The sequence below is a fragment of the Acanthaster planci genome, linkage group LG07 (genome assembly GCF_054643075.1).
Source record: "Acanthaster planci isolate LZ-2023a linkage group LG07, COTS_SCS, whole genome shotgun sequence".
Classification (NCBI taxonomy): Eukaryota; Metazoa; Echinodermata; class Asteroidea; order Valvatida; family Acanthasteridae; genus Acanthaster; species Acanthaster planci.
This window is the reverse complement of record NC_141783.1, coordinates 19,794,190-19,816,574: the sequence shown is the minus strand read 5'-3', so window position 1 is coordinate 19,816,574 and position 22,385 is coordinate 19,794,190. Positions and strand designations below refer to the sequence as shown.

The following is a 22,385-nucleotide window of genomic DNA, read 5'->3' as shown; positions in this document are numbered from 1 at the left end:
ACGCGTCGTCTTGGTTTGGACAGAAAAACGCCAAAGAGGAAAGAATTTATATATTTGATGGGTTGGGATAGATGCTCCGAAAAAAATGCAGCAGTGCCGGAAAAAAATAAAAAAGCTCAAGTGGTCAAGGTGTGGATAGAAAATAAATGCCGAAGAGGAAAAAAATGAACATATTTGATGGGTTAGGATGGATGATCCGAAAAAACATGCAGCGGTTCCGGGAAAAAATAAAAACCACAAGTGGTCAAGGTTTTGATAGAAAAGAAATGCTGTGGAGGGAAGAATTAATATTCTTGGCGGGTTGGTTGCTCCGAATAAAAAAAGCAGAGGTGCCGGGAAAAATTTTAAAACTAGACCTGGTCTAAGTTTGAATAAAAAAATAAATACCGGGGAGGGAAGAATTAATATTTTTGGCGGGTTTGGTCCTCGAAATAAAAAAGAGCCTTGGTACAGAAAAAAAACCTTGGAGAAATGCCGAGAGTTGGGTGCTCCGAATAAAATAACTGGGCGGTTGAGCAAGTGAAAAATAAAAAAGTGTCTCGGCAAATCCGGAAGATAAAAAAAATCTAGAATAAATCCACCCCAGCTCTGCAGGAAAATAAGTCTTCTGAGGAGTGATTGACAGCTCTATTGTTCCATTAGACACAATGTATCTTTTTAAGTATTTGGGTCATGCAGGCTCTCTGTGAAGATGCCGTTCGGGGCAGATACAGCGATCGTACGTCCTCAGCCAATTACTAAGTTGATTCTTTCTAAGTAAAACAGCCATTGGTAGGATACACTTGCGCAGTCGCAGAGTTATTTGTGTGTGTTGACCAAAAGGTTAACGGCAGACTGAAAAGTTGCTATTAAACATAAATTCCGACCCTTGAAATCTGTGAAGCACAAGTATGCTTGGATTGTTTTTTAAATGTGCAAAGGCAGGAATATTCTTTTTGCTGGAGGTCCTTAAAATTAAAGATTAAACATCTCCAAAAAGAGCAGCCAGTTGGGGGCTGAAATGTTTTTGCCTAGATCTCAATGACAGAACTCTGCAATGGTAGAATAAATTTGTGAAGGCGATAATGCGCTCTGATAGGGAGGGATACAACCTGGAATGAAACATAATGCGATCGGCAGGGCTCAAAATTCTTCCCCTAATTCTAGTGCAAAGAGTGCTGACATTGCAAGCGCTTAATGTTTTTTCTTCAAGTTCAGTATTGGCAGGCTCCACATACCGAATATAAATAATGGCGCGATCGGCTAACCTCAAAGGCTGGAAAGATCTTTCTACTCCAGAACAAACACACCACCCCCCTCTCAAAACTTTATACAATGTATATCTTTTTGCTGATAAGAAGCAAAGTATTACTTTGTGGAATGCAGCGTTTAAGCACTCTACATCAGAGAATTAAAAAGAAATGTCTTAAGCAGAAGAGTGACACAACATTTAATTTTCCCAGCCGTTCACTGAGAATTTTATTTCCTATCCATGGACGGTTGTTAGAACACCATTCTTGTTTCGGGGACTTCACATTTTCTTCGCATAGGTTTTATGCCACCATGGGGGCCACAACATCTTGCTGTGTGCACAGACCGTGACAGGTCTTTTGTTGTAGAGGAACGCAAGGGAACGGGAGGGCCGTTCTCAGGCGTGCCAAGTGGAGAAGCTTGAACAAAAGAATGCGTTCCTGGCGTTCGTACGCGTGCGAACGGTCTCTGTATTTTTGATGCCGTCCCTTAACACGTGCCAACACCGTGTACATGTACACCATGTGTATTGTGATGTGTTGATCAAGCGTACGTGTATATCGCAATGGAAAACGGTCAGGAAAAGACAAATTTTAGCAACTTTATAGAGGTTCACAGGAGTCAGCTGGAGATATCAGGAGTACCAGAACGTTTCTGGCCTAGTGTGTACAGCAAGCTTGAAAACCAGGTAATTAATCTGCAACGGAAAGTAGTGGACAGGTGGAAGTGTCGGAAACAAGTCCTTTTCTCATGTCGCGTCTTAACGCGTAGAGTGACCTTGCAAGGACGGGTGGGATATGGGTGGGGTAGTGTAGGCGAACGAGATGTGTGTATTGGTTTAATTGGATGGTGATGGAGAAAAGAATTTAGTGTTCAGATGCCACCCCGATGAGCCTGTTTGTTACTGTTAGTCCAACTGAACTGAAGTCAACATGGCAAAGAAAATGTTTTGTGTGCCTACCGTGCCCTTCTTTTTTTTAATACAATAAGTAGGCTCAGGCCTATTTACTTTGAAAACTCAGTTTGCCAGTTCAGTCTCTTTGATACATTTACAGTTAAGTTTTGGGTGGTGTGAAGTTAGTTATTTATTCCTCGTTTGATGTTGGACAGTCAGTGTTGATTATGTAACCGTCTGAATATGTAATGTAGAATAATAACAGTTTTACTTTTGGCTAGCAGTGGCACTCGGGATTCACATCCCTTGAAACAATGGAGTGAAGAAGAGAAAAAAACTGCACCACCCACATGTACATTTGAGGGCTTGTTTAACCCCCAAAATGCCCATGTCTTGGGGTGCCTCATTGGGAAAGAGTTGTGTGTGTACATGTTATACATCATTTTGAAGTGGCATGTAAATAAGCTATATGTGGAGGGATGTGCATAGTGGCAGAGTTTGTTTTGTCTCTTTTGCACTCCATCGTTCCTAGGGCTGTGCATCCTTAATGTCGAACGGATATGAACTTGTTCAACATTGAATGTTGAACGTCAACAGAGGTGTCAGGTGATTTCCAGGTGTGGAACTCTTTCCAGAAACCCATTTATGTGTCACAGATTGCATCCGTCAATTGAAGGATATTGCATTTCTGTTTTTGATTCATGGCTCTGAAGGGTTTTTGAGGGAATTAAGTCTAAAATTACATTTGATCGGAATTTCATCTCGTAACAGTGTAAGCGTGAAACAGACTAAGATCTACCTGGCCCCAAAACAAGGAGTGGATATGAACATCTTGTAAACACTAAAGAAAAAGCTCAGCCTTCTTCATTTCTATGACAAAAGTTTCTAACATTTGTTTTCATTCCAGTATTTTGATGCAGGACAGAAGTTTATGCTGACGTATGTCGACATTGAGGATGCCAAGACGGAGGAAGGAAAGACGAGGGGAGGAGACGGCAGGGAGATGGAGAAGCCGCCGACTGAAAATGCTCCACCAAAGTTGAAAGTGGTGGTTAGCCACGAGGAAGGGGTTGACGCAATGGACGGAGACAGGTGGGTGGAAAGGTTGATCGAGACCACATCGTTCAAAAATCAGAATGAAATTAGTCAGCCTGACTCTGCCTTCAGCTTGCATTATGCGTGTAGCAAAGGTGAGGTTCCGAGCATATCACCTTCTTACAGAGTTTAATGTCGTGGTTGTATTTAACAGAATTTCAGACATTCTTCCTTCAAACTTCAACAAAGAAGGGAATTTTTTTGCAGGTAATTTACTCACATTTGTATGGTCCCAAGATTGGATTCTCTCAAACAAATTTAAAGATCTATTTCCTGCTTCAGCAGCCTAGTATTTTCTGTTAAAGTTGTCATGCCCACATTACATATCTGACATAACATGTACAATTATTGAGATGACACACATTACCTTTTAACATTCAATGTCTGCTAGATTGAATATTAAATGAATTCTTCATGTATTAGATTAGTATAAGATATGAAGCCCAGAATTACTGTTGTCTGAGAGGTTGAGGTTTCCTTGTTTCAATCTCACTGCAAAATGTTCCAGTCCACAGTTAAACATAACCATGACACCTGACTTAAAGTTTACCCATGTAGGCCTGTGGAAAAACATGTTCCCAATTTCCCAGAGCGAAATCATTTGCTAAGATGTCAGAAGCTTCTCCATGCAAAGGTTAAACTTGCTCGACTCAGACAAAAACAAATGCCTCTAACCTTTTCCTTGTTCTGTTCAGCATCTACCTCATAGACCATGCCTGGACGTACCGTTTCACCGAGGCTAGGATCCAGCTCCAGACGGTCCCAGGCCTCCTGCCCAGGATGATGAGCTTGATGGGCTTGGCTCAGTCAGACGGACAGAACCAAGACGAGTGCATTGAGAAGGTACTGGCTGAGTCATGGAGATACAGCCGCACATACAGTGTGAATGCCCAGGTAAGTCAGTAGGCTACGATGGCACTGTAGACAGTTGTTGGTGTGAGAAAAATGCCCAAGACTAGGCCAAGTGTAAGAAGTTTCTTGTGAGGGGTTTTTAGCAGAGTATTCGTTAACCCCTTGACGACAGAAATTTCTTCCCGAAAGCCAACTCCAAGAATTCCAGCCTCACTTAGCCACGAAGGCCACCTGCCAAACCACAAATTTGCAGTTTGTGGCCCTGTGTGCTCTGCACGCTTTGAATTACACGGTGAAAAGGCTGATTGTTCGGTGGCATGCGGTTCTACTCACCCTTCCACATTCCCGTTGCCTCTTTTCAAAGTGGGACTCTTGTGAAGCTGGTGATTATGATGCAAATCGGTCTTTTCATTTCTGGACTACACACAAAGACCAATTACCATATGTACAAGAGCCAGGGTCTGCTTTCTTTCACCGTGTTCGCTCAAGGGTGGGCCGAGAATAATAGCTGAAAAGCGGGCTGAGGATCTCAAATTTTACGGCGGCTGTAGCCGATTTTAATAACAGATTTTATAACTCTTCTCCTCATACGCTGGTTTTCTTAAGAGTTTTTCCCTTTTCACCATATGTCAAGAACTGACTTTACACTTGCATTTATTGCTGAATATTTAAAAACAATTTAAAAGTCACAATACTTCACAAAATGAAAAAACGCTGAAGTAATCTCCCCCCCAAGAAAAAGGTTGCTAATTCCCACATGTCACAAGCATGTCCTTTTCCAGGACAAAAATTGTGAGAGAAGCCAAAAGTTGGGGATTGGAAACGTGATTATCCCAGACTCTTCCTTTCTCTGTAGGGCCTGATAGCTGAAGACAGGCAGCCTGTGTGGTACATACTGGACGAGTTTGGCTCCCAAATACTACATGATGACACTCCAAGCTGTCGACTGGTACCCTTCTTCTACGTTCCTCATCAGATTGCCTACTCTCTTCTCTTCCCACTCCGAGATCTGGAATACGGAGGTAAATACACATATATGATGACTTCTTAGGAGCATGTTGGGTACATGTACGTACTCACCAACAACATAGTCAAAACTATTACTGATTTCTTGAGGTACCCACTACTGTCTTGGCCAGCTGCCCGGTCCCAGCAAACTCGGTGGTTGAGTGGTTGAGACATCTACCCTAGTAAAGTAGTAAATCATGGGCTCGATTCTCACCTAAGGAAAGTTCTGATATTTTTTAAACTCTCGGCTGTACAATGTGAATATATGTGTCAGAATAAGGGCAAAACCAGGTATGAAACACAAAGTTCCCTTTTCACTTTCATATTCTAGAATAAAAGAAAAGATTCCACGTAGGGGAAACCTTAGAGACCGTGCAGAACTTTCCTTTGTATTTGGAACTAAGACTTAAATAAAGCCACGCTTATTGACCATGGGAAATTCTCCCTCCAGATGATGTCACTGTGGACTATGCGTTCCCAGCACAGGACTCACTGATGCGACAGATTCGTCTGTTGCCATGGCAACCCTGCGACCTGACCCACATCGACACGGTTCAGCCTGAGCCGGACCTGGACTACATGACCCGTGTCTGTAATTGCATTTCACCAGAAGTTGGGGCGAATCCCGTCTTGCGCGACATTAGTGGCCAGCTCAGGGTATACAGCGACCACCCGCAGACTCTGGCCAACCTGCATCATCCGCGCTTTGAGTTTGTCGACAAAGAGGAGGAAGCTGATATCCTCTTTGTAAAAGAGACTTTCAGAGATTTCAGGTTTGGACGCTGTGAAGAGGAATTTCCAATAGTTCTATCTATGTTCCTTGGTTTTTTCACTTGGAATCTTGCTGAATTCTCGAAAATGCCCACTTTGCAGGAAATCAACAGCTTTCTTGTCGTATAGAAATCTTGGAGTTCCACGAAGCCCTGTGTGCAGTAAAGACCTGGGCTATTCTCTTCTCACTTCTATAAATTCTCCCGTAACTTCGTGTTTGATTTTAACTACTCTTTGCCAAGTTTCAACCAATCTGGTTGTCTGTGTGCGCAGGAATGGCTAATGCTTTGAAATATCAAGCAAACCTCCGGCTGACATTTCAACATGCAAATCCCCACTGGTTTTGGTCATTTACAAAAAAGTCAGGGGAGTCTGAGGTGGACTGTGTGTTGAAAGTGAATTTAGCCATTGTGCCCAGCCTGTTGTGGCAGCAAATATTACTCCATAGGTGCACCTCGGAGGGTTGGAAAAAAAATATGATGTGAGAAATATTTGTACAAAAATTGGTATTTGTGGCAATTTAGGTTTATACCAAAAGTTAGCCCCTATAACTTGGAATGTTTCTGAAAGTCAAAGTTTGTGGCTAAAATAATACCTTCACACGTGATAAAAAAATATCTGTGAGGTTTAATTGAGTGGAAGAAAACACTGGAAGTACAGTTTTATAAAGTTACATGTATTTGGAAGTATTGGTGAAGGATGTTTTGAAATTAAAAATTTTTTTTTCCTGTGATAAATATGGTGACAGAAAGCTGTCCAATGATACACACCAGTACGTCAGTCAGTTCCCAGGAGAGAAGCTGATTGTCACCAAGGACATGTTGGCGCTCACTTCCAGGAGGGCAGCAGGGAAAGACCAATTAGGGGCAAGCTGTGGCCCAAAATGGCTGCCAGTGACCTTTGACCTGTGGAACAACTTGCCCCAGTTTGTCTCCTACTTCCAGCAGCAAGAGAAAAAGCAAGTCAAACTGTGAATTTCAAACCTTTCCATTTACAAGTTGTTCCTTGTTAAATACACCAAAAAGAAACGTCACAGGAAACTCAAAGCTTTTCCTCAACTTTTCAAAGTTGTATCATTTTTCTCAGTAAAGATAACATCATATCATTTCCAAAGTTGTGGCTGTTCTCTAAGCTCTGCCTGGTTCCACTAGATGCTGACATGCCACAAGTCATAGCATCCTGTAGGCTCTTTTCAAGCATTGGTGTTTATATTACTGTTATTTTCTGAGGTCAGTGTAACTTAAAGTGCAACTTCCGAAAAGAATGGAGGCAGAATTTATTCTCCTTTTTAATTGAAGCCTTGGGAGCTTTTTTCCAGTAATATCTTACAGTCATTTCAACTACAACTGAGTAAAAATGTACAAAGTGTTCTCACAAAAATGCCCATTTTTCTGGGACAGGTCAGCCAAAAATGGTAACTTTCCAAGTGGCAGTACACTCAGGTTGACACTCACGCGGACATGAACTATAAATGACAGAACTTAGTGTTAACAAGCAAACCCTATGTCAGATTTAACTCAGGCTTCCAAAAAATTGGGTATTGGACAACTGAGAGATTTTGAGCGTCTTCCCCCAAGAAATGTGATATTCCAAAAGAGCCTGTCTCTTTTAGATTACTCCTGCACGAGTTTTAAATGCACCCCACCGGAGAAGCATGCTTTGATCCTCCGATTTCAGTGCGTAGTGCTGGTCAACAATGGAAACTTTGATGTCTTTGATTCCAACTGTGCCACTAAGGGTCTGTGAGAGTCATCAATTGTATTTTACTGCTGAAATTTAAAGTTTGGTTTTTTAATTGGTTTCAGAGGTGCACCCAATATATGGATTTGCAAGCCTTTCAATCTTGCGCGAGGTCTGGATACCACGGTGGCCAGCAATCTCAACCAAATCATCAGACAGACAGAAACCGATGTGCCCAAGGTAAACCTGATAGTTGACTGGACTCTCAATTGTTTGATCAATTCAGCGTTCATTTATCAGTCAGCCAGTCAACTGACTGACTGACCAGCTCACCCACCAACTAACTAGTCAGGCTAGTCAGTCAGGGTGAGTTCAAGGGTTAGTGTTGTGGTTGGTTAGTTGGTGGGTCATTCAGTCAGTTTGTTAGAGAATAAGTCCTTAAAGTTTTTATTCAGATTAGCTCATTATTGCATTTTCTTTTTTGTAGGCAGCCACACCAAAATGGCTGAAAAAGTAGGTATTGTAGCCCAAGATAATGCCTGTCTTTGATACAGGTTGCTTGTGAGTACCTGACTGATCCTGTTCTCTTTGTCCGCGATGGCATTGGTCCAGTCAAGTTTGATGTTCGTTACATAGTGCTTTTCACATCAGTTAAGCCTCTCAAAGTTTATGCATACAAGATATTCTGGCTTCGATTCGCAAACAAGTAAGTGAAACCATTGGAAAGTTTCTGATGAAGGGTTTGCTGTAAAATACATTTATTTTCCCCAGACAAAATCCAGCATTGCAAATTGTGATATTAATCCCTATCATATAATCAAAATGCATTAGCAATACACGTGAGTCTGTGAATAATTGAAAGAATATGGCCGTTTCATAGTAGTGCGCCACCAAGAGTTTGCAACGCATTGGCTAATCACAATGCGCGAAATTTGTCAACCCAATGCACGTTTGGAAATGGTCGACAAATTTCGCGCGTTATGATTGGCCAGTGTGTTGCAAACTCTTGGTGGCACACTCTTGTGAATCGCCCGTATTGTGAGAGCATTTAGACTTCAGAAATACAATGGAACTGTTTTCCTTGAAACTGAAAGTATATTGAAATCCGTAAAACTTTATCAGTTTCTAACATTTTAGTTCTTAAGTTCTTAAGGCCTTTTTTACTACCACTTTTATCCCTCTCAGAGATATCTTGGGCTGTTGTTTAACAAAAACTTGTGAATTCTTTGGATGTCACAGGCCTTTTTCGTTAGACACCCTGGATGACTACAGCAAACATTTCACAGTCATGAACTATACTGCAAACGAGCCAGGGGAAAATTTTTATCAGGTAATGAGATCTTGGAGTAGAAATAACAAGCATTACCCCGAAAATCACCACCGCAGCCCATTATCACACCACGGTCACTTCACAGTGGCCACCACTGCCCCACACCACCATTACCATACAACACCACCACTGTCCCCTATCACCACTACTACCCAGCATCACCACTGCTACCTCACATTGCCTTACAATCATCAGCCAGTTCAAACATGTCCAATTCAATTTGCCTTTCAATATCCACAACAGTTCAGAGGATTAATAACACCTGCAATCTGCACCATCGTCATCTTCAAAATTATCTCCAGTTTACAAATTTAGGGTTTTCAGATCTGTCAAAGGTCAGAGTAAATTATTGTATTGTCACACTGTGAACAATAAAAGTTTTCAAGAAAATTTCATTCACTTTTTTTGTTTAAAATGCTTGCTTTCCACATCTAGTTTTGTTAACTTTTTTATTCAGATGCTGTGGCATGAGTTTCCTGGTCACTTCAATCAGCAAAACCCCGGCTATGAGTGGGATGAGGTTGAGGCCAGTATTCACGACATGATCCAAGAGTTCTTCCAGGCAGCTGTGTCCAAACCGCCTCCGAGAGGGATCACCCATTGTCCATGGTCCAGGGCCATGTACGCTCTGGATATCATGCTGAAGTGGGACACAGACAGTGCTGGTAAGCCACAGCTGAGAGGGATCACTTGTCTGTCCATGGTTAAGTGCCATGGACACACTGGATATCAGGCTATAAAAACGGGGCAACAGCAGTTTGGGCAAGGCATGTGTAAGGGAAATAACTTGTGTTCATGGTCCAGACAGAATTTTTCCTTTGTCCGTATTTCAGGACATCATGCTAAGATGGGTCACAGCTTCTGCGAGAGATGGCCCATTTGTACATGGTGTGGGGCCATAACAGTAGTAGTGGAAGGACACAGCAAAAGTAATGACATTACGTCCAGTGGTCACAATCAAGTCTCAATCAGCCAATCACAAACCATGAAGTCTCAAGTCCCAAACTGTGACAAAGACATACTGTTCTCATTGTTCACTGACACTGTTGGCACTTGTGACTTCACCGACTGTAATTTTGTTTTATGTATTGTTACTTTTTTGTCTTGTTGTAGGGAAGAAAATCATCCAGCCAGTCTTGCTGGAGTGCAACTACTTCCCAGACTGTGAGAGAGCTACTTGGCACAGGGAGGAGTTCTTTGACGACATCTTCAGTACACTCTTCCTTGGAGACATCAAGGACAGGCCCGTCAAGGAGCTCTTCTGAAAGGCAGTTCCAGCAAGAAGTGTTCCTCGTAAAATAAGGGCTTGCGTCCTAACTGTTGATTTTGAGCCAAGTTTGATCTGGACATTTTGTCAGCTGCTGGTCAATGTCCCAGGTAACCTGTGCACAAAATACATCATGGGCTCTGGGCAACAGTTTACCAGTGGTTGACAAGCGGTCAGGGATCGTATTTGGTCCTAGTTGTGGATACTTGGCCTTGATTGGGGTTCCATGTCCCTGTCTTGTGAATTAATTAGCCTGTTTTGTATAACTAAAAGGAGTGGCCCATCAATCTGGCCTAGCATCTGGGACCAAGTGCTGACCTGGGCCCCAGTGCATTGGTTGTGGACACAACATTGCCATCCAAGGTCTCATCTGACTTACCTAGCCAGTTACACGCTAAATCCACTTCCCGTTTAGTGCATGAGTCACTTTAGCCACATAGTTACGATACAGCGTAAACTTGTATACTAAGCAAAACTCGTATACTGCCTTACTTGTTGAGTGCATGTGATTGGAAAGAGTTGTGGTCACACAGTGTAGGAATAATCTTTTGTTAAGGACTGGGTTCTGAGTTAAAGAGAAAAAAAAGTAAGTTGCGTCATTCCTATTCGAGGAAGAATGCCCAGTTAATCATCTTTAACATTCAGCCGTAATCTTTTTCTAAAGAAACAGCAGTTTGATTGCTAACCTGTTCAATGGGCAAACTACCGATTTGATCGTTTGTTTTTTTTAAGAATGTATACTTACCTGTACACGCTAAAAAAATATACAGTTAACTTTACATTCTTTGAAAATGCGTAGTTTACCGTAAATTGTTAAGAATAATTTACACTTTTCTGAGCAGGGTGATGTCATTACAAGAGTGGATAATGTGTGGCTTTGACATAGCGTAAAGCTCTCCCAGAGCCTGCATTACATTGAAAAACATTGCTATGAAAGTGTTGACCAGCTTTTGAACCAGGCCGGTTCAAGGCTCAATGGAAGATGAGGAACTCAAAGAATTTCCAAGGGCCACATTATTACATGTGTTTATATAATGTCGTAGTTTAGATGCCCACAATTGGTACACTACAATCAACCGTTGCATACCTAGTGAATTATTTTGTCTGATTTGGTGCCTGCCATACGCTGGCCTTTCTCCGCTAGGACGATGATGTCGGTTTCCTTGTGCCCCGGGTAAGGTTATGTTCACAATAATTACAGTGGAACGAATATCCTCTCTTGTTTACTGTTCAAATTATTCTATACATAATACGTTTCCTAGAGTCATTTCATTTGAAGCAAAATATGGGACGGAGAGAACCCCCCCCTGCCTTTAGACTATTGTTACCTAACACATCCCCTCAGAAGTCTGTAAAGAATTCCTGAGATTCCGATCAAACAATGACCAACACAAAGGCGGGGGTGTTCTCTCCATCCCATATCTTGCTTCAAATGTAGGGATTGGACAGGTAAGGGGGGGGGTTACCCCTCTGTCCCATATCTTGCCTGGTATACCTAGAGTCAAAACTCTACAGACAGTCCCCCTCCCCGAAGTCTGAAAAGAACTCTTGAGATTCCGGTCAAACAGTGACCGACACAAAGGAGGGGATGGGTTCTCTCCTCCGTCCCATATCTTGTTCCAGATGTTAGATTACTTGCTTCTTGAAGGCTTCTTGTCCCAATCATCAGACATTCTTAATTCAATGATATTCTGTGAAGTCTACCTTCACGAGTGTCTGAATCGGCTGCCTTGTTGACGTAATCGCCGGCAAGAGGTATGCTTACAATGGCTTCTTATTAGTTCCACAACCAAGTTAGGACTGCCAGTATTTCACTTCCGTCTGGCCCGAGGGAACCCCCCCCCCGTCGTGCTTTACTTATACCCCTGAAAGACCACAAAAGGTATGTAAAAGTTCATTATTTTACTCCCCGAAAACAATCATTTTTTGCCCCCAAAAGTCGCGTTTGGATCTTATAACTCGCACCAGGCAGCCATAATGTTTGTCGAATAAAAGTGCAACCTTGTGATGAACTTCCCGCATCAGTGGGCGGGTTTTAATGTACAAGCTTTTGTTTTGTAGTCCGATGAGTGATTCTGTTCCAAACCTGCTTATTGGCCAGCTCAAATACAGTAAATAGAAGATATGCATGCATGCTGCCATCTTACGGGCCAGTACTTATGTTCTGGAGGGTATTCACAAAGGAGGCTTCCCCGTGACACAAAAGAACTGCTATGCAAGATGGCTTCCACGCAAAACCTCCATAGTCCGCCAGTACTGGAGCATCTCTCTGAAATCCTTACCATTCTTTTAACGGCGCGGCTCACAGATTGCACACTTTCTCCAAGACTAAATTAGGCCGTGTCCGAAGTTATGGTAGAGACCGAAGCCAGTTCCCATAGAGTCGTGTGTAATTTCAAGTCTTAGCCAAGTACTTCATATGCGGCCTATCTCTATAAAAATCTCTCCGTCCTTCCATCTCGCGTAGTCAACGCCACCACTCCCACAATGTCGCAGTTTTCTTACTCATTTAAAAATTAAGAAGAAAATTGAACCTTGAATAAAGAGCCACGCCATGGAGAGAGTTTAAAATCCGAAATGATGAATCGATCAGCGGTTTGTGAAATCTTCATTCTTTGTACACCTAATACACATTGCTTTCACCAAGTAAGAAAAAAGTTTGGTTGAGTCAACAGATGGTATGTCGACCTTGATGAATCTATTGAATACAGCGTGGGAATGCAAGAGAATGTGGATGCACTGAACCGTTTAATAAAAATATATATGTAACAGAGCGAGTCACAGTTAAGAGAGTACATAAGAGATTTTAGAGAGATGATTTTGAAGAGAGTGCGCGATCTCTATGAGCCGCAGTAGTGGGTGGGGGTTTAAGGGGGATTTGAAAGAGACGGGGGGCGGAGAGAGCTTAAGATTTTCCGGCGTTTCGAAAATACAGCATTTAGATAAATTGTGATCTCTGTCTAAAAAATCTGCAGAAACTTGAAAGGAGAGCTCGTTCATATATTTATTGAAAGGAAACGATTGTATTGGAATTATGTAACCATTTTAACGAAAACCTTGTCATTACTGTATGAATATTATAGGCAAGGTTAAGTCTGTCACAGTAAGAATAAAATGTGCAAGGATGTAAATTTTTATCGGTACGCTAGATAAAAACCTTCAGAAATATCTCTATTGCTTCTGTATTAAACGTAATTTTTCCTTATGGTCTCTTTTGTAAAGTGACTTATCTTTAAAGAATGCTGCGAAAAAACTAAAAATGGGTAAATATGTCGTGCGATCTTTGAATAAACCTTCACCTCAATTAACATTATTAGTTTCCGATAAACGTCAAAAATATGACCTCCAACTAACACAACAGTCAGTGTATGTCTGTGTGAACATCAGATCGATAAACTGTGTGCAATGAATGTAACTCAGTAATTGGTGAACAAACAATTACATCAAATGTGCATTTATCCATAAACGAAGTTGTAGGGCAAAACAGAGCAACAACAATGTAAATAGAACAACACCAAATTTGCTTCTAAACTTAAAGGTACATACTAAATTAAATTAAAATAAACTCCACCTTTCTGTAAAACTAATGTTATTAGAAAACCCTTGAAATTACCCACGTACACGCTGCTTTAACATGTTACCTGCGCGTTTACAAATACACAACAGGCAATTCTGCACAAATCATACTAATACCAAATATTGCACTGAATGTGCGTGCATCTACCTGACTGAAGATGTCAGAACTAATTTATTCCATTTCTTGAAGGGGATTTCATTGACCTCCCCAACATTGTTGGTTCCCATCTAGAAGCCATTTAAAGTTATTCAATAAGTGTTCTGTTTGTTCCCTGAAAACTACATAAATGCAAAAGCACCATACCCTGACACCCTTCACCCTTCAGTTTATATGACTTAAACTAGTCGCTTTCTTTCGATTCTTTGATATTCTTTTCAAGCATAATATGTGCTTCGACCGGCGTGTTGTCTAAACGAACTTGGAGAGGTCCACCACAGGTATCTCACCCGAGGTCGCGGTGCAGGACACTCTCCTGTTATCCAATCCCTCCAGTACAGTTTCTCGTTTATGCGGCCAGGCACCAGACCTGCTGTACTCGTAGAAGGAGGTGTACGGTCTAGAGAGAGCGGGGAAAAATAGAAGCATCAGGCTTTGGATCTATCGAGTCGAACTTTGACATTTTGGGATGGATTCAGAAAATGGGCCTTTTAATGCAAGCGGCGTATCGTTCAGACAGCGCTTCAATCCCACAAACTAATTACTTCTATAGCTTCTATGTTAGCGAGTTTCTTAAATACCCCAAAATTCTAGACATTTCCCCATGAATTCTGATTCCCATCTAATTCCACACATTTGTAGTTCAGGACGAATATCATTGCTACATGCATTCTCAATTAAGCCGCTTCATAATGTCTAGATTGTGTCCTACCCGATATTTTTCGAATAGTTTTCTTCTTTTGCTTACCCTCTTTTTCCCTGTTGACGTTTCTCCAAGTTCCCGAAATTTCTAGCCTTCATGAATATGTACGGTTGGATTTCATCGACTGCCTCGACGTTATCACAAAGCAATCTGGCCATGCTGGCTTTTTCGATCTCTTGTATTTGCGCTGCATGTGAATAACAGTCAACAGAACGCGTGTAATGTTAAGGCCACGGCGTTGAATTGAGTCCGTAGATGGTTGTAAAAATAAAATCAGAAAGCTTTCTGGTATAAAGGAGCCCTGTAATAGACAAAGACATTGATTTGTTTGATGCTTCATTTCGGGGAGTGAAGGAGAGCCCATGGTCGACGCCCTTTAAAAGTTGTGGGAGGAGAAATTTTTCCTCCAGGAGCTCCAGGATCTGTGCCTTATAGCGTAATGGTCTAAAAGGTGAAGGGAGTACAAGAGAACATCGTCAAAGTAGTAGGGTAGAGGCTTGGTGAACCTTTTGGGTGGAGGATTTAAGAGTGCCGTTCCTTTGGGATGCCTTTAACCTGATATGAAACAGTATAAAGTCTTAAGAAGTTACTGGCAAAGGTCCCTTTCCATACCTGGAGTGAACTGACCCAAGCTCTGGTAAAAGAAACGGTCGCCGAATTTCAGTCGGCGGAACTGATCGGCGAAGATGCAGGCTAGAGTCGGTCCGACCAAGGCGTTAGGGAGAGGTTTCTCGAGGACGAAGCCCACGAAAGCATCTATGTCCCTTACGTCACTATGGGAACGAACATCATCAAAAGGTAAAAAAGAGGCACAGAAGGTTAAACAAGCAACAAACAATGAAATGCGCTGCATCAAGGTATGAAATTCCATCTGTTATCCTTCAATCTTGGAATGTGACAGGATCTTTATGAAATTTTGAAAAAGAATACCAGATGTATGCAGCTGTGCGCGTTTCCAAAATTAACTGGTACTTTGGGTGTCATCGGTCTTAATAAATGAGACAGAGAGGAAAGAAGCTCCACGTTACACAAATAAATACTTAAAGTGAAAAGTCAATTGTGAGTCTTGTTCGCACACACCCCATGCATGGACCCACTTTTCGAATGTCTAACAGATTGAAATTTGTAATATTTTTTCTATCATCATCTCGTCAATGACGAAAGTTAACACCCTTGATCATGACACTCAAGATGTGATTAAAGTGATGACAAAATCTTACGCATATGTATCTCTCAGATTCCTGAAGTTTTGTCGTGTCATGACGCCGTTGTCGAAAAGGTCCCGGAAACTGTTAATCTCGCCGAGTTCACAGAAGTCCTTTCTGATGGTGGTGTAGCCCGGTAAACCGTGGTCACGTGCTCGCTGAATATTCAGCGCTGTCAAATCAAAACCGTCTCTGGAAGATCAAGATATACTTCTCGATTAAATTGCGAAAAACGTTGGGTTAATGACCACTGAAAAACATCCATTTTGGACCATTTGACCATTTTGGTACACCACACGTAATACAGCCCTATGTATGGTACGGCAACAGAGGTGCTGTTAAATCACATTTCATAGTGTTATTGGGCACCACATGCCATTAATTCAATACTGAATGATGTACATTTAACACCAATCATTGTTAATTTAACACCATACACTGTTAATTCCAGATCATAATCTGTTGATCACTTCCATCATAAAATCTATATTCCACTGCACATTATCTTTATTCATACGTGTATGGTGCATTCATGCAGGAAAACGACTCCTCGGCTCAATATTCTTTTTTTTTTTTACCCACATGATATTTGAGGTTTCTGAAGTTTACTCAAATTTTAAAGTAGCGGACTCACCCTTCCTTATCGGGGTCACCGAATAGGTTGTCTGTGATGGCGTCCGAGAAATGCTGGTCCACCTTTTGCGAATTCTGAACCGTCATACCCCTCAGAATGGAATCGACGGCTCCATCGGGAATGGATTCATCGTATATGTATGTGGCGTTGAAGAATGCCTCGGTGAGTTTGATCTCGTCGAATCGCGGCCTGTAATTCCTGTTGACACGAGTGATGTCGAACGGCACCAGAGTATGACCGAAGCGGAACGCGGCGGCAGCAAACACGTTGGCGCTGGATGCGTCCACGGCCGGGTTGTACGCGTACGTTGAGTCTGGCGAAAGCCCCTCGGACGCGTACAAGTCTGCCCCAACGATCAGCGGCAAGAACTCGTTGTAGACAATGTGCTGCCACTCGGCCCCGACGATCTTACGGGCTGTCTGGTAGACGTTAAACGGACTCAGAGTCGAGTCGAGGCTTAGGAGGGCGTCGGCGACGCGGTTATGTTCCCGCAAGAAGAGAGTGTGCAGGGCGGTCAAGCCAGGTTGCTCAGGGGCGCGACTGTCACCGGCTTTGCCGCAATAAATACCCTCAGTTTCGTTGACCCCGGCGCAAAGATCAAGGTCTACATCGGGGGGAAGCAACTGGCGGCCAGTTACACCGTCGGTGTCGTGTAACAAGAATCCATTACCTGTTGAAGGAATATACAGGGTCGTGTGGATGACAGGGCCAGAATCATTGGAAAAAATGGCCTTGTCTTTGTTTTAAATGTTAGATTTTGGGTCAGGTTTATGCCCCAAACGGAAAACTAAACTTAAACTCTAAGAACTTTCGAAGTATGGTTGACTTTCTCAGATCATCGGCAAAAAAATTAACAACTTAAAATTGTTTGGCAAATTCACTGTCACCAATAGAAAATTAATTTAAACTGCCAATTTCCTATCAAAATGAAATTTATAAACCGAACGGAAATTATCGCCATGTTACCATTAAAATGTAATAGTCAAACAAGTTAACAGCCGAATATGATAGCGAAATTAGGCGTATAAGAAATACAATTGCTCAACATCACTAGCTTGAATAATGATTTGTCCATTAATTTCTGAACCAATTTTGACTAAAACAAAAGTAAAACATAATCTATTGTGAGGCTTATACCGGTAGAATTTGTTGTTACTCGAAAGCCAATTTCACGCCATTCCAGGTTTCATATACCTGTATAATCGTGTTTTATCTTTACCATTGGTTTTCACCTTACAAAATAATTAAAATCATTTAATTCCAAACAAAGCACTTATTTGACCTTAATATGCACAGAATAGGTGCCAGCAAGTTTTCCTTTTGATTAATGAAAATATGGAATTCTGACCTTAATTGGACAATTCAACAAAGATACCGATAGTAGGTTGTCCAGTTGGTATTATGGCCACCATTACTTACAAGTTTTTATCCTTGTCTAAATAGTGACTTTGTATAAAAATGTGACCTGCTCCAAAAATTCAAAAAGCTGAAGGGTTACATGAAGGTCAGTGGACAATACAACAGGACATCTTAAGGCAATTAACAGTCATATTATAACTTCCTGTTTACTTGAAGCCTTTTTTAATTTGTCCGCAAACGAAGAAACGTTGGACGAGCAAATCAATTAATTCAGGACTTTAAACAGTCAACATGGGTGAAATGGTAGTTTTGTGTTCCAGGTTGAAAATCATTTTATAATGACCTTATATGTGATTTCGAAGCTTTTTGAATTACGGTTTGAGACCTTCATCTTTATAAACGCTGAACCGTAAAACCGTATCGGATGGAAAAAGTGTTTTGCTTAAACTCAGAGTCAGAAGATGATGGTTTGTATTGTTAACATTTGTGTGTCTATGAAGACTGCATAAGAAAGTAATAGACACATTTCCAGCAACTGCCGCAGGTTCATCAAGATTTGGTTAGGATACAGTTATTTGCTTTGAAAACTTTTCCTATCTTAGGCTATACATAAACAATCACATGTACTAACTGTCAATCAGGTCAAGTGCAGAGGCGTCGTCCGAGCCGTACACGAACGACGCGTCCAGGTAGCCGGTGATGGAGTTAATGTGCTGACGGACGCCAGAAGAGTCCGTCTCAAAATTCGACCTGACGAAAGGGAAGCAGGCTTGGACCCCGCCAAAGACAGGGTCCGCGTTGTTGATGAGGATTGAGAAACACTCCCCGTCCACGGAACAATCAGAACAGTTGACTGTGATAACAAATACGATCATTATCATATTAAATTTGGAAAACTCACAACTTTTCAAACTCATAATAAACTATACTTGCTAAAGAATTTGAAGATAATTGTTCCAGAAGACACATCATTTCCTTTGATTAATTCATTACATCGAAGCTAACATTTTATATCTTCCCTTAAAGGGTAGCCTGCAATCAATTTCCTTTAATGCAAACTTTCAAAATGCACCTTGGGTCTTAGTTAACCTTATTTTTGATTGTATGCAAATTATACTTCCATATTCACAACAAAACTGTGATGTCATCTCGGGAAGAAAGCATCAATGTTACGTTTGGTTTGTACACAAAAAGTACTGCACTGTAGAATTTGCTAGACTAAATATTCTCTTCTTTGCTGATTCATCGTTGCTTATTAGCATAGAAATAAGTAAGCATCAGTGTCTTTCTCATAGGCCTAATTTTTTTCAGTAAGGAAATACTGGGTTCAGGATTTAAGAGAAAAACCTGTGCACTGAATAATGTCTTCCCTGGATGACATCGCACCAACAGTGCCCTCTGTTGTCCAAGAAAGTATGGGCATTTTACGTGTTTCGAAAAGTACGCTTAATTATGCAATTAACCAAATAGGAATGTCAAAGAATTTTCATACATTGAAATACCAAGTTGCAAAAAAAAAGAAAAGAAAAATGTCTGTAAGAAAAACTCATTTCTCTGGAACCCCAACTGTTTCTAGAGAACACGAATAAACTGGTTACTGAAGGAACGTGGAGTGCAAAAACTCTTTCTCACTTAGGGCCTATAATACAACCCGGAAAGAACCCTTTTATTGTACAAGTTAAAAAGCCCCAAACACACAAACCCCCAAATGGAAATAGCAACATGTCTTCAGAATTAAATTACATTAATGATGACAGATATGGTTGTTTCTTACCGTCACTTGGGGTGTGTACCGCTGTCAGGTCGTGGTCGGTCAGCTGTCCAAAATGCATTGCCAGCGTCGTTAAATCAGATAGTGTCGTCTCTCTGTTGTCAAAGACTGCGCGAGACGCGTTCCGAGCGTTGGGCAGCGGACCGCCAGCTACCGACTTCGTGCGCGGTTTGGAAAGACCTGTGCGCACGAAGCATAAAATAATCAGTACCGTTTCCCTTGGCGATTTTTTATATAATACGCTGGGGAAACTGAATAAAGGCTGTAATAATGTGGCTCTATTGAATTTCTCAAAGCGAAGTAAAGACCGACATTTTAACAAAGGAAGATTCCACAAGGGGTAAAGACTAGTCTCCTCTCAAAACCGACAATGAGACCATTTTCTCATTATGAAAGAACATGGGAAGTTGTTAAAAAAAATTTAAAAAGCACGCTTCCTGCGTCGAGGCATGGTTTTGAATTTTATCGTGCCTGATATTTTACCGACAAAACATTTCAGTTGAAAATTACGAGAACGGAGTTGTTAATCCTGCGCAAGAGTCAGAAGATCGCTGAGCCAAGTGGGGAGAGTATTAACAGAAATTCAAACTGAATGAAAAGTCAAACATAATCTTCACCTTGAAATTTAGTTGAATAGCGAGAGCGACACGATAAGAAAGTCCAAAACGCGAACGCAAGTGAAGCGAAGTTGAAGATACTAAACCTCTGTATCTTAAAATTACCTAAAGTATTTTACTTAATTATATTCAACATTTGCAAAGTCGGAGTGCAAATACTAGCTTCGCCTTGAAATATACCAGGAAAGCATTGATGCTTTAAATTTAATGTGGACCTTTTTGACACTCACCGTCATCATAAGCGTTGTCCACTACCCGGATCAACAGTGTTTCTGCGGCGCCTTGTTCTGGTTTAGCAATATTGTTACATGAGCCGTCAATCGTTCGGTACTGAGGAGTTGTGGTGGCACACGTTTGCCTTGTCTCCAAGGTGTGCTTGATCTCAGCGATGCGGCTTTTTATGTCCTCGGTTGAAAGCCTGCAGTAATGACGAGTTTTTTATATGGCATCTCGGATGCGCAAGAAGACGTTGAGAAAATTGTGAACAATGTCTGAAAGAACCCATGCCAATAATTACTGAATCGAATTAAGTGGAATTTACAAATGAGATTACCACCCAAGCTCTTCCTCAATAGCTACGTTTCCATGTCGCATTAGACTCTTTAAGGTGTTTTTGAGTTTGTTAACTATGAGTATGTTTGGACGCAATTTTTACTTGCCTTTGGTCAACGTTTGGGAGCCACTCACTATATTGCTTGAGAAAAACATGGCAAAGATTCTTACAAACATACTTTGGCACCAGATGACAGCACGGGCTTGCATTCCCATTCCTGCTGGTCAACTTTTTTTTATTTAAAGCTTTGTCTTATTTTTATTATTTAATTATTTTTAAAGTACACATCAAAGCATGATTGTTAATTTTTTCGACTTCCCCCTAATACTAAATTAGTACTAGTAAACTTTTTTCTTAACCTGATCAGTCAGCACTTTTGCCCCGGCCTCCATTTCTGAATTGTGGATTATAATCCCCAAAAGAAAAAAAGAATGGTTACACTCTTGTAAATGTGCGTTCTCTTTCCTCGAGCATTTTGAGATACGCCTGAAGTTTTTTCCTGTTCATGGGCGATCTTCTGGCACTGTTGAATTGATTCCACAGGCCGAAAGGGGTTCGACCTGTAACAAATCAAAATCAAAAAGCCTGTTGAAATCATCTGTAAGATCTAGGCTCTGATAGTCACGGCTGCCCAACAATTTTTTTTCTCAGGAAAGCTGACACCTCCTTGAACAAATACATTTAACCATGTCCTTTCATCATTTTCTTAAGAAGCGTACCATTTTTCTGGTTCGAGTAGCCTTTCATGTTTTCATCTTTGAGTAGGAGATCCTCCAGATCTTCCAGCATCCGTACGTCTTTATCCAGCAGAGTGCAGGTACCAAGCGACACCAGCAAAGCTAGCAACAAGAGCCTGGCCGAAACAAAACGATAAAAACGATTGCAAGAAAATATGAAGATGGCCTTGTAAACAGGGTGTTTCTTTAAAAGAGTTCAGCTGATAAAGGTGTGCGACTCAAAATTTGTAGTAGCATGCATATTGCACGTTTCGGTGATTATACCAACGACTTTTAATTTCAGAAAAATCTCACCTGTACATTGCGAAGAGTTTTAATTCACAGCGACGTTCGACAAGGTGAGATGTTAACGTTGATTCACATTTATCAGCAGATTTTCCGAGCAAGCTGCCCTATAACCACGCCGATAGTCATCTCTGCCAGCAATTATGCAGATTGTAAGTAATAGACGGCGTTTGCATTGGCCAATCAGTGCATGCCTGCATTCAACGAATTGATGCGAATGGGCAGTCGATGTGGAGTGGATGGTTCCTCAGCCAGTCAGATTTTACGTTAGAAAAGTTGATACAACAAACAAAACAGAGCCACGGGCGTCACTAGAAAGGGGGTGTCGGTAGTGTCACAACCCCCATTGGTTACTTTTGTCGGCAAAATCACGATCTATCGGCAAAATAAAAAAAAATTAAACAAAAAACCAAGAACGGAGAATGAAGATGAAAGGAAGGGGGATACAGTACAATCGTTTAGCGTGACAGTGATGGTGACAAATTTCACGCGGCACCCCCCTTCAAAATGGTCTAGCGACGCCCGTGGACAGAGCCTATCAGAGAAAGAGAAAGTGGAGGTGCCGACACTTTACGGATGGTGAAATTTATCCCAGTATAATTAGATCATTATTTACAAGGTCATTGCCTATCAAACAGGCGGGTTGTTCAGCGTTTTCTG

The 22,385-nt window shown here is 41.4% G+C and overlaps 2 protein-coding genes across 3 annotated transcripts; one reads left to right on the top strand and one right to left on the bottom strand.

The window, feature by feature from the left end:
- The first annotated feature begins 1,725 nt into the window (after nt 1–1,725).
- On the top strand, nt 1,726–12,174 carry LOC110976151 (tubulin--tyrosine ligase-like protein 12). 2 transcript variants are annotated; one of them, XM_022229202.2, is made up of 11 exons: nt 1,726–1,918; nt 3,033–3,217; nt 3,916–4,114; nt 4,929–5,094; nt 5,532–5,853; nt 6,600–6,809; nt 7,657–7,771; nt 8,086–8,237; nt 8,771–8,861; nt 9,319–9,526; nt 9,975–12,174. In XM_022229202.2, exons 1-11 carry the CDS (start codon nt 1,796–1,798, stop codon nt 10,124–10,126), a joined length of 1,923 nt encoding a protein of 640 aa, XP_022084894.2. In that variant the 5' UTR covers nt 1,726–1,795; the 3' UTR covers nt 10,127–12,174. The 2 variants fall into 2 exon arrangements, with proteins under 2 accessions (XP_022084894.2, XP_022084895.2); XM_022229203.2 differs by lacking the exons at nt 8,086–8,237; nt 8,771–8,861.
- A 924-nt stretch (nt 12,175–13,098) lies between these two features.
- On the bottom strand, nt 13,099–21,889 carry LOC110976150 (immunomodulatory peroxidase-like). The gene is made up of 11 exons (XM_022229199.2): nt 21,735–21,889; nt 21,423–21,556; nt 21,143–21,263; nt 20,381–20,568; nt 19,537–19,713; nt 18,394–18,615; nt 16,404–17,073; nt 15,785–15,961; nt 15,177–15,337; nt 14,610–14,751; nt 13,099–14,261 (listed from the first exon to the last, which is right to left on the bottom strand). Exons 1-11 carry the CDS (start codon nt 21,740–21,742, stop codon nt 14,114–14,116), a joined length of 2,148 nt encoding a protein of 715 aa, XP_022084891.2. The 5' UTR covers nt 21,743–21,889; the 3' UTR covers nt 13,099–14,113.
- Between the last annotated feature and the right edge of the window lie 496 nt (nt 21,890–22,385).

Coding starts and splice junctions, on each gene's coding strand:
- LOC110976150 (XM_022229199.2), bottom strand. Junction 20,569..21,142: donor GAACGCACATTTACAAGAGT/GTAACCATTCTT, acceptor TCATTACTGCAG/GCTTTCAACCGAGGACATAA. Junction 15,338..15,784: donor AATCTGAGAGATACATATGC/GTAAGATTTTGT, acceptor TCGTTCCCATAG/TGACGTAAGGGACATAGATG.
- LOC110976151 (XM_022229202.2), top strand. CDS start 1,796: ATGGAAAACGGTCAGGAAAAGACAAATTTTAGCAACTTTATAGAGGTT. Junction 5,095..5,531: donor CCGAGATCTGGAATACGGAG/GTAAATACACAT, acceptor TTCTCCCTCCAG/ATGATGTCACTGTGGACTAT. Junction 8,238..8,770: donor TGGCTTCGATTCGCAAACAA/GTAAGTGAAACC, acceptor TGGATGTCACAG/GCCTTTTTCGTTAGACACCC.